Raw genomic sequence first — 12,303 nt, 5'->3', positions numbered from 1 at the left:
TCCATCCCTTCCCCACTTTAGCCATCCTATTAATTTCACTCTTGTCCTGCTTAGTTACACTGTTTGTATCCACTCATTATCACACCTTCTCCACAACCAACAATGGACCATTGTGGGCTCCATCTTTCCTTGCACATCATTGCTGGCTTTCATTTGCTCTTTTCATACCTTTCATTAATTTGATCTTTATACCGTTTCATACCTCTAGTTTCCCTCTCCCCTGACTCTCAGTCTCGCCCCAAAACGTCACCTATTCCTTTTCACCAGAGGTGCTGCCTGACCTGCTGAGTTATTCCAGCATTTTGTGTCTGTTAACTGTGCATTTTCCTCTTGCGTTTGACCTCCCAAAGTGTGACACCTCACACCTGTCCAGGTTAAACACCACCAGCATTTCCCCGCCCACTCCCTCAAGTGTTCTACATCTTTCTGGGTCTTTTGACAACCTCCCTTGCAATGCACAACTCTGCCAACTTTTGACTGGTCTGTAAACTTATGAAACAGCCGGCCGAAATGACATCACACAATCTGAAGGACCAGTACTAATCTCTGGAGAACACCACAGGTTACAGACTTCCAGTCACAACCACTCTACTTCCATCGCCACCCCTGCCTTCCCTGGCCAAATCACTTTTGAACTTTGAACTTGGGGATGTTATTTTGAATTAGGTGGAACATATTGAGTCACACAACACTTACCCTTTTCTGGGTTGGTCATTATTGATGTGTTATTGCAAGGTATGGTGCAATTCATGGCGAATATGGATGTTTCATAGTTGGTACAGGAGTTAAGACCCTTTACTTCTACCAAGCATTCCTTTGGAGTCGTATTACATAGGAACACATGACGATTGGTATTGTTGGGATCAGTGAACACCTTCACAGTAATGTTGAAATTATCATTGATATTGGATGTTATCTTCAGAGTGAAAGATGTATCCCACACACTAGCTACAGTGCAAGAAAGATTATAATCCTCTGAAAGAAAAATATGAGAAGTTTTCTTTAGGACAACTCAACAAATTTTGGTCAACAAAATATCGTTCTATATATAATAGTCCTGAATAGTTTCTCATTACATAGAGTTACAAAAAACCTTTTTAAACAATGAGTTAACAACAGCCTGCATGGTTAGGCAACAATAAAGGTTTGCTAGGGTGATACGTGTGGGTTTAAACTAAATAGTGGCGGCGGGGGGGGGAGGGGGGGGGGGAGGGATTGACTAATTGGGATTATAAAGATGGAGTTGAAGGGGAAGTGAGTACAGGAAAAGTTACAAAAGACTCGAATTAATGGGAAGGAAAGTTCGAGAAAGGATAAGAGAGTAAGGTTAGGGCCAATTGTGAGTGGTGCGAGAGGGGAGGTGAATACGGAGATCAAAGTGTTGTAAATGAATGCAATTATTAATATGAATATTGAAATAAATAAAGTGGACGAGCTTGAGGCTGAGTTAGAAATTGGCAAGTATGATGTGGGAATTGCAGAGACATGGCTGCAAGAGGGCAGGGAACTGAGTATTCAAGGGTATACCTCCTATCGAAAAGACAGACAGGTGGGCAAAGGGGGTGAGGTAGCTCTGATGGTGAGCAATGAAATTCAGTCCCTTGCAAGGGGTGACATTGAAACAGGAGATGTGGAGTCAGTATGGATAGAACTAAGGAATAGTAAGGGTAAAAAGACCCTAATGGGACTTATCTACAGGCCCACAAACAGTAGCCTGGATATAGGGTGCAAGTTGAATCAAGAGTTAAGATTGGCATGTTGCAAAGGTATTGATATGGTAGTTATGTGTGATTTGAACATGTAGGTAGACTGTGAAAATCAGGTTGGTTCTGGACCCCAAGAAAGGGACTTTGTGGAGTGCCTTCATGATGGATTCATAGAGCAGCTTGTATTGGAGCCTACCAGGGAGAAGGCAATTCTGGATTTAGTGTTATGTAATGAACAGGATTTGATAAAGAAACTTAACATTAAGGAGGCATTAGGTAGTGACCATAATAAGGTCAAATTTAATCTACAATTGGAAAGGGAGAAGGGTAAATCGGAGTTGTCAGTGTTACAGTTGAATAAAGGGGACTATGGAGCCATTGAGGGTGGAGCTGGCCAAAGTTGACTGGAAAGATACCCTAGCAGGGATGACAGTGGAACAACAATGGCAGGTATTTCTGGGAATAATACAGAAGGTGCAGGATCAGTTCATTCCAAAGAGGAAGAAAGATTCCAAGGGGAGTAAGGGGTGACCGTGGCTGACAAGGGAAGTCAGGGACAGTATGAAAATAAAAGAGAAGTACAACGTAGCAAAGATGAGCGGGAAGCAAGAGGATTGGGTAATGTTTAAAGAGCAACAGAAGATAACTAAAAAGGCAATATGGGGAGAAAAGATGAGGTACGAAGGTAAGCTAGCCAAGAATATAAAGCAGGATAGTAAAAGCTTCTTTAGGTATTTGAAGAGGAAAGAAATTAGTAAAGACCAAAGTTGGTCCCTTGAAGACTTAAAAAGGAGAATTTATTATCGGGAACAAAGAAATGGCAGATGAACAGGTCTTTACTAAGGAGGACACAAACAATCTTCCTGATGTACTAGTGGCCAGAGGATCTGGGGTGACAGAGGAATTGAAGGAAATTCACATTAGGCAGGAAATGGTGTTGGGTAGACTAATGGGACTGAAGGCTGATAAATCCCCAGGGCCTGATGGTCTGCATCCCAGGGTACTTAAGGAAGTTGCTCGAGAAATCGTGGGTGCATTGGTGATCATTTTTCTATGTTCTATATTTTCAGGATCAGTTCGTGTGGATTCCAGCGTAGCTTTATCCCACTTGTTAAGAAAGGTGGGAGAGAGAAAACAGGGAATTATAGACTAGTTAGCCTGATATCAGTGGTTGGGAAGACGCTGGAGTCAATTATAAAATACTCCAGCGGCACATTTGGATAGCAGTAACAGGATCGGTCCGAATCAGCGTGGGTTTGCAAAGGGGAAATCATGCTTGACTAATCTTCTGGAATTTTTTGAGGATGTAACTAGGAAAATGGACAAGGGAGAGCCAGTGGATGTAGTGTACCTGGACTTTCAGAAAGCATTTGATATGGTCCCACATAGGAGATTAGTGGGCAAAATTGGAGCACATGGTATTGGGGGTAGGGTGCTGACATGGATAGAAAATTGGTTGGCAGACAGGAAACAAAGAGTAGGGATTAACTGGTCCCTTTCCGAATGGCAGGCAGTGACTAGTGGGGTACCGCAAGGATCGGTGCTGGGACCGCAGATATTTACAAAACACATCAATAATTTAGATGAAGGGATTCAAAGTAACATTAGCAAATTTGCAGATGACACAAAGCTGGGTGGCAGTGGAAACTGTGAGGAGGATCTGGGGGTCCTAGTTCATCAGTCAATGAAAGTAAGCATGTAGTTACAGAAGGCAATGAAGAACGCGAATGGCATGTTGGTCTTTATAACAAGAGTAGTTGAGTATAGGAGCAAAGAGGTCCATCTGCAGTTGTACAAGGCCCTAGTGAGACCACACCTGGAGTATTGTGTGCAGTTTTGGTCCACTAATTTGAGGAAGGACATTTTTGCTATTGAGGGAGTGCAGCGTAGGTTTACAAGGTTAATTCCCGGGATGGCGGGACGGTCATATGCTGAGAGAATGGAGCGGCTGGGCTTGTATACTCTGGAGTTTAGAAGGATGAGGGGATCTTATTAAAACCTATGTTTATTAAGGGTTTGGACACGCTAGAAGCAGTTCCCGATTTTGGGGGAGTCCAGAACCAGGGGCCACAGTTTAAGAATAAGGGGTAATCCAAGAGACGAGGAAACACTTTTTCTCACAGAGAGTTGTGAGTCTGTGGAATTCTCTGCCTCAGAGGCTGATGCTCTGGTTACTTTCAAGAGAGAGCTAGATAGGGCTCTTAAATCGTGGAGTCAAGGGATATGGGGTGAAGGCAGGAACGGGGTACTGATTGGTGGATGATCAACCATGATCACATTGAATGGTGGTGCTGACCCGAGTGGCTGAAAGGCTTAATCCTGCACCCATTGTCTATTGTCTATTGTCATCCAGCTGGTATCTAAGAGGAGGTTCCAGCCAGTGATGTTCACAATCCACCAATAAAATATGCTGCTAAAATAAGGGCCAAATGATTAATGGCTACGTTTCTGACAAAAAGGAACGGAGGTGGAATTTTTTTCGACTTGGTTACTTGTAGTTCAGCTGTCCTTGTACACAAATGTTCCCTAAGAGCCCTCTTTGGACACCACGGTGTGCAGTGGTAGGAGCTGCTGCCTTATACTGCCAGAGACCCGGGTTGGGTCCTGACCATGGGTGCTGTCTATACGAAGTTTACATGGTCACCCTATGACTGCATGGATTTCCTCCGGGTGCTCCGGTTTCCTCCCACATCCCAATGATGTAGGCAGGAAAATGTCATGATTTCCTGCACAAATCCTTTCAATGAGACCATGGTTAATAATCCCCATTTTCAAAACCTGGGAGCATCAGGGGATGTGGGGACAAGGCAGGAACGGGGTACTGATTGTGGATGATCAGCCATGATCACATTGAATGGCGGTGCTGGCTCGAAGGGCCAAATGGCCTACTCCTGCACCTATTGTCTATTATCACACATAAAATGGCATTTTAATTAAATGTTTGAATGTCAACTTTAAATGTTTTCAGAAACTGTTTTGTACGTGGGTGGTCGTGTCTTACAAATCTGATTGAATTTTTTGAAGATGAAGGCAGAGCTGTAGATGTTGTATATATGGACCAGCAAAGCATTCAACAAGGTGCCGCAACAAGGCGGTAGGCTGCTCTGAAAGGTTAAATCGCTTGGGATCCAAGGAGAGAGAGCTGAATGGATAGAAAATTGGCTTCATGGAAGGGTGCAGAGGGTGATGGTAAAAGCTTGCTTCTCGGACTGGAGACCTGTAACTAGTGGTGTGCCTCAGGGTTTGGTGCTGGGTCCGTGACTTTTTGTCATCTATATCCCATATCAATGATTTGGATGAGACCATACAGGCAAGATTAGCAAGTTTGCTGATGATACACAAGTGAGTGGTTTTGCAGACAGTGAAGATGGTTGTAAAAGATTGCAGCAGGATCTGGATCGATTGGCCAGGTGGGCGGAGGAATGGTGATTTAATTTAATACAGAGAAAGGGTGCTGTTGCATTTTGGGACGTCTAACATGGGCAGGGCCTACACAATGAATGGTAGGCCTCTGGGAAGTGATCTAGGAGTGCAAGTGCATGGTTCCTTCAATCATGTTGCAGTTGCATGAAACATTGGTGAAGCTGCATTTAGATTATTGTGCAAAGTTCTGGGCACCATGTTACAGGGAAGAGGTTGTTAAGCTGGAAAGGGTTCAGAGATGATTCATGAGGATGCTGCCAGGACTAGAGTGCCTGAGCTATAGGGAGAGGTTGAGATGGCTGGGACACTATTCCTTGGAGTGCAGGAGGATGAGGTGTGATATTAAGGAGGTGTATAAAATCAGAATCGAGGACCAGAGAACAGAGGTAGTATAGGGTGAAGGGGAAAAGATTTAATACGGATCAGAGAGGTAGCTGTTTCATACAGTGGGTGGTGGGTGTATGAAACAAGCTGCCAGGGGAGGTAGTTGAGGCTGGGACTATCGCAATATTTAAGAAATTGCTGGACACTTACATGGATTGGACAGGTTTGGAGGGATATGTACCAAACCCGGGCAGGTGGGACTAGTGAAGCTGGGACATTGTTGGTCAGTTTGAGCAGGTTGGGCTGAAGGGCCTGTGTCCACACTGTACCACTCTATGATTCAATTACTCTATTCGTATTAGCAATAAAGATGCCAGTTTATAATGGACAAAGCATGATGTGCCAGTTGATATTATAGGTTAGCATCATCAATTAAAAATCACTGCAAACAAACGTTTTATGATCTGAACCATCAATGTTTTTTGTACACAAAATGGTGCCGGTGTACAGCATTAATAAACATACGTATCGCGTGGCTAGAGAACAAAATAACGACATTTAACTTTTTGGCGGTGCTGATGTGCCATTCCATCACTAGATAAAGTAGAGAGATCCCCAATGAATAATTTCCAATTATAGTCATAGAGTGATACAGTGTGGAACTAGGCCCTCGGACCCAACTTGCCGACACCAGCCAACAATGTCCCATCTACACTAGTCCCACCTGCCTGCGCTTGATCCATATCCTTTGAAACCTGTCCTATCCATGTACCTGTCTAACTGTTTCTTAAAAATTGTGATAGTCCCAGCCTCAACTACCTCCTCTGGCAGCTTGTTCCATACACCCACCACCCTTTGTGTGAAAAATTTACCCCTCAGATTCCAATTGAACCTTTTCCCCTTCACCTTAAACCTATGCTCTCTGGTCCTCGATTCCCCTACTCCGGGCAAAAGACTTTGTGCACCTACCCGATCTATTCCTCTCATGATTTTATACACCTCTATAAGAAATCACCCCTCATCCACCTGCGCTCCACGAATAGACACCCAGCATGCATCAAAACCAATGACCTCTGATCCTCGATTCACCCACTCAGGGTAAGAGACTTTGTGCATCTACCCGACCTATTTCTCTCATGATTTCAGACATTCGATTGAATTGATCAATTGTGTGCATTGTTTAAAACGTTTTCTTACCACAGTTCTGATCATTAGGTTCTGTCGAAGCTGGAATTAAGAACAGAATACAGTCTGTTACAGATTTGAATTAACCATATAACCATATAACAATTACAGCACGGAATCAGGCCATCTCGTCCCTACAAGTCCGTGCCGAACAATTATTTTCCCTTAGTCCCACCTGCCTGCACTCATACCATAACCCTCCATTCCCTTCTCATCCATATGCCTATCCAATTTATTTTTAAATGATACCAACGAACCTGCCTCTACTACTTCCACTGGAAGCTCATTCCACACCGCTACCACTCTCCGAGTAAAGAAGTTCCCCCTCATGTTACCCCTAAACTTCTGTCCCTTAATTCTAAAGTCATGTCCTCTTGTTTGAATCTTCCCTATTCTCAATGGGAAAAGCTGGTCCACATCAACTCTGTCTATCCCTCTCATCATTTTAAAAACCTCTATCAAGTCCCCCCTTAACCTTCTGCGCTCCAGAGAATAAAGCCCTAACTTGTTCAACCTTTCTCTGTAACTTAGTTGCTGAAACCCAGGCAACATTCTAGTAAATCTCCTCTGTACTCTCTCTATTTTGTTGACATCCTTCCTATAATTGGGCGACCAAAATTGTACACCATACTCCAGATTTGGTCTCACCAATGCCTTGTACAATTTTAACATTACATCCCAACTTCTATATTCAAATTCTTAACTTTCAAACCTAAATTACACTTTTGGCACTTTAAATGCAAAAATAATCCAGCCAATTACTCTCAATAGGGCATAGTTTGAAAAGTAGTAAATTGGAATAAACATGTTTGGGCTTACAATCATTGGTAGGTTGTTTAGAATGTTCTAACATGTTATGGACTATCCTTGGGTTAGAGCTGAGGAGATGGGAGGTGTGGTGGGAAGTGGTCCCAGGGGTAGTTAGTATGGCAGCCACATATACTGCACTATGGAATCATGCAATTCACTTCTTACCTTCCTTGTATCTGGAGCTAGATAAAAGCTTCACTAACCAAGCATTTGAATTTTACCTGCTTACATAAGTTCTGGCTTTATTTCTCTACCAGAAGAATAATTTATCCTTCGCTGCCAATGGAACTGTGATTCATTTTTATCCTCCAAATCCAATCACTCACTGGTTTAACGGCACAACGGTCAGAATGCAAGGCAACGACCACAGGAAGTATTGAATGCTCATGGAAATTTTACACAAAGTGTTGGAGTAGCACAGTGGGTCAGGCAGCATCTCTGGAGAACATGGATAGGTGATGTTTCACAGAGTGCTGGAGTAACTCAGCGGGTCAGGCAGCATCTCTGGAGAACATGGATAGGTGACGTTAAAGGTCGGGACCCTTCCTCACGAACCTTCACCTATCCATGTTCTTCAGGGATGCTGCCTGACCGGCTGTGTTACTCCAGCACTTTTTGTCTTTTTGTGCACATATTTTGCAGTTCTGTGTTTCTCTGGGTTTTTTTACGAGTAAGTTTCCATTGACAAAATCAACCTGCGTCTGGAGAAGGGTCTTGACTTGAAAGGTCACCCATTCCTTCTCTCCTGTCATGCTGCCTGACCCGCTGAGTTACTCCTGCATTTTTGTGTCTACCAACAATCTCAAACTGAAGTCTTCATTTGTCCTTTATTCTGTCAATGCTGCTTGCAGGTGCGAGAGATGTTAGCAAGAAGAAAGGTTCTCTGCATTAGTCAATGACCGGACAGGAGTGCAAATGGTTTGATAGACATACTTTGGACTGCTGTGCTAGGAGTGGATCCAGTAGGCACTGCGGTGCTGTTGTAGGTGGCTGTTGTGTTACCTGTGCCTGCAGAAAGATCAAAGTCAATAAGTGAAAGTGCACATATCTGACACACCAGCTACCATTCCACACCCTAATAGGTTGGCAACATGCAATGAAGTGGAACATTCAAAATCAGCCTGCTGGGCCACAACATCTCAGCTTGGCAGCAGAGAAAGGCAGTATTTTAACTTCAAACCGAAAATGCGATCAAAACCAATTTGCTTGCGGACTGGCATATTACACCCTTAAAAGAAGCAACTGCAAGTGACAAATATCAGTTGTGTCATTCCGATAGTGACCATTTCCCCGGGCAACAATAGGAGTAGTAATTTACGCACCTCATCTCTAAACTTCTTGTTTCTGGATTTTGGTGAAATCTCTGAACCTCCTTCAAACCAACCTCCCTTCCATTGACTCCACTTACACCTCACGCTGCCTCGGCAAGGCCAGCAGCATCATCATGACCAGTCTCACCCTGGCCACTCCCTCTTCTCCCCTCTCCCATCATTCAAAAGGTAAAGAAGTGTGAACACGCACACCTCCAGATTCTGGGACAGTTGCTTCCCAGCTGGTATCAAGCAACTGAATCATCCTACCTCAACCAGAGAGCAGTGCTACTGTCTACCTCATTGGTGACCCCCGGACTATCCTTGATCGGACTTTGCTGGCTTTATCTTGCACTAAACGTTATTCACTTATCATGTATCTATACATTGTAAATAGCTTGATTGTAATTGTGTATTGTCTTCCTACTGACTGGTTAGCATGCAACAAAAGCTTTTCACTGTACCTCTGTACACGTGACAATAAACTAAACTGAAATTATGCCGCAACATAACGGCATTTTGCATGCTGTTCCCAGCACACAATCTACTACCATCCTATTCAATCTCTCTACTCTTCTAAATCTCTCTTCCACCTTTAAGTATAGCACCATTTCTTAATGCTTCAATGATCGGGCTTCTGAACAGTCCGTCCACAAGCTAGGGTACCGTCCAATTCAACTCTACCCCGTTGATGACATTGGATTTTGTCTCTGGAACCGATGTGCTACAATGCTGACAACTATATTCTGCACTCTGTATCTTCCCCTTTGCTCTACATATTGAACTTGAGTTTGAACAGATTGTATCTATGTGTGGAATATCTGTAATGTTTGTTTAACATGTAAATCAAAGCTTTTTATTTTACCTCAGAACATGTGATACTAATAAACCTAAATCTACTTATCCTAGGTGTCAACAGATCCTCGAAATCCACACCCTCTGGTCTAAAGAAACAACAAAGTGTTGATGTGTAGGAAGGAACTGCAGATGCCGGTTTAAACTGAAGGTAGATACAAAAAGTTGGAGTAACACAGCAAGACAGGCAGCATCTCTGGAGAGAAGGAATAGGTGATGGTTCGGGTCGAATGCGGCCCGTAACCCAAAATCTTCCGGCCCGCGGCTTATTTTTTTATCCAGTAATAATCCGGCCTGCAGACTTCCATCATCTCTGGATCCTCCCGGGCACGAGGCCGCGGCACCGTGGCGCACTGACGCAATTTCTGTACAGCACAGTTCAATGGCTCTATTCTGATCCCTCAATGGGTGCTTCAATTGAATTGATGAGCACTATAATACCAATCATTTACCATGAACATAACAAGAGGATGCTTCATACCAATAAAAGGTCCCGTGCTAGATAGAGAGATGTGAACACCATCAAAACAACAGCCAGGCAATGTTATAGCCGTGTCCCACGGTGCGAGTTCATTCCAAGAGCTCTCCCGAATTTAAAAAAAAATCAAACGTGGTAAGCACGAGAATAAACGTAGCGGGTACGTCGGAGCTCGGGGACGCCTCTTAGCGCTAACGGCAGGTACTCGGGAAGACTTGTGGAGAGTTTTCAACATGATGAAAAATGTCCATTTCCCGAGTGCCGACGAGCGGCCATTACCGTAAATCTCAGAGTTCGAATCAGGGCAAACTCGGGAGAACTCTTGGAATTAACTCGTACCGTGGGACAGGGCGTTATGAGTGTTTGAGCTGATTTAAATTCCTCGAGGAGTGAAACGTAGAAACATAGAAAATAGATGCAGGAGTAGGCCGTTCAGCCCTTTGAACCATCCCAAATCAGTACCCCGTTCCTGCATTCTCCCCATATCCCTTGATTCTGTGACCCCCAATAGCTAAATCCAAGTCACTCTTGCACACTTGAACACAACGTTGCTGCCAAGGTCAGAGTTCTTTGTGGACATACGTGAGCTAGTTGTGTTCACTGCTGAAGCTGTGCTGGAGGGTGCGTGAGTAGTGCGATCTGCTGGAAGAAACAAAAACAGTGAGCAGAAATACAAGCCACCGATATAAACTCTCTCCCACACACACATTCCACTCTGGGGTGACCAGAGTGCCTCATGCGGTCTGAGCTACCACTGGTGCTGGACCGCGAATGCTGGAGATGACCCAGGGATGTTTCTTAGGGAGCATGCAACAGGGAATGGGCACCTTGCAGCTCAACAGCATGCAGCAAGGGAGAAAATGGATGACCACACCGAGTAGGCAGGTAATCCAGCAGATCCCCGGAGAACAACTGGCTCAAGACTCAGGAGTCCAGGCAAGAGCATTTTAGTGTCATTTGCCCCAAAACAGAACAATTAAATTCTTACTTGCAGCAGCACAACAGATATATAAACATAGTATTCTGGAAAACCCATAATTAACAGCAAAAAATGTTCAGAATATAATTTTTTAAACAGACAAATAAATAGACAATATTTGTACAAAGTCAAAATGTAATGCCCCCAAGTAGTTTGGAGTCTATTTGGAGGTTGTAGTTTTTAATATTACAATTTGACTCTAATAAGAAGTGAAGCCAGAACACCACGACAATAAACCATGACTTGAATCATTATCCCTGGAACATGGGGGTTGAGGGGAGACCTGATGGGAGTATATAAAATGATGAGGGGCACAGATAGGGTCAACAATCAGAACCTCTTCCCAGGAGAAGACTAGAGGCCATAGGTTAAGCTTAAAGGGGTGGTTTGCAGGAGATATGCGGGGCAAGTTTATTTATGCAGAGGCAGATACAACAGTGGCATTTAAGAGATTTTAGACAGGCACATGGTTATACAGGGAATGGAGGGATATGGACCATCTGCAGAGCTGTTCTTGGTGTCATGTTCAGTACAGACATTCTGGGCTGCGGAGCCTGTTCTGGTGTTGTACTGTTTATGGGTGGTTCGACTTCAAGGGGAGGACCTTGGCAGAGACAGACACCAAGTGTTGGAGTAACTCATCGGGTCAGGCAGCATCTCTGGAGAACATGGACAGGTGACGTTTCACAAAGTGCTGGAGTAACTCAGCGGGTCAGGCAGCATCTGTGGAGAACATGGATAGGTGACATTTCACAGAGTGCTGGAGTAACTCAGCGGGTCAGGCAGCATTTCTAGAGAAAAAGGGTGGGTGACCTTTCGGGTCAGAAACCTTTTTCAGACTGAAGACCGAAATGTCAACCACCTTTTTTCTACAGAGATGCTGCCCGTCCTCCTGAGTTCCTCCAGCACTTTGTGTCTACCTTGAGACTATGTCGCAAGATCTCAGTACAGTGATCTCTGGATGAATGGCTGTACCTCACAGCAGTAGTACAGAAACAGTAGCCATGATCGAAGGGCCGAATGGCCTACTCCTGCACCTATGTTTCTATGGTTACAGTGAGTGAATGGTTGGAGGGATGGTGCAGGAACGTGGAGCAGCATGGGGAAGGAAAGACAGACACGCACACCATGATCGCTTCCCAATTGGGCAGAGATGACTATCTCGGTGGGCGGGTGAGAAACTGCCCAGAGGTTCTGAACGAGAGAAGCAGAACTGAAAACGTTAGGCTGATA

General features: G+C 44.2%; 1 protein-coding gene across 3 annotated transcripts in view; it reads right to left on the bottom strand.

Moving 5' to 3' along the window:
* ptprc (protein tyrosine phosphatase receptor type C) overlaps nucleotides 1–12,303 on the bottom strand; it is a 209,506-nt gene that overhangs the window by 110,799 nt on the left and 86,404 nt on the right. For 2 of the 3 annotated variants that reach the window (XM_055642453.1, XM_055642454.1), the window contains 3 exons: nucleotides 8,382–8,456; nucleotides 6,651–6,680; nucleotides 697–975 (listed from right to left, as the gene is read on the bottom strand). In XM_055642453.1, the coding sequence (XP_055498428.1) occupies nucleotides 697–975; nucleotides 6,651–6,680; nucleotides 8,382–8,456 (384 nt within the window). Of the gene's footprint in view, nucleotides 1–696; nucleotides 976–6,650; nucleotides 6,681–8,381; nucleotides 8,457–10,673; nucleotides 11,150–12,303 lie in introns of those variants that run through there. The other variant, XM_055642455.1, reaches the window with a different exon arrangement.

The sequence above is a fragment of the Leucoraja erinacea genome, chromosome 10 (genome assembly GCF_028641065.1).
Source record: "Leucoraja erinacea ecotype New England chromosome 10, Leri_hhj_1, whole genome shotgun sequence".
Classification (NCBI taxonomy): Eukaryota; Metazoa; Chordata; class Chondrichthyes; order Rajiformes; family Rajidae; genus Leucoraja; species Leucoraja erinaceus.
The sequence above is the reverse complement of the archived record's forward strand: the minus strand, read 5'-3'. Positions and strand labels throughout refer to the sequence as shown.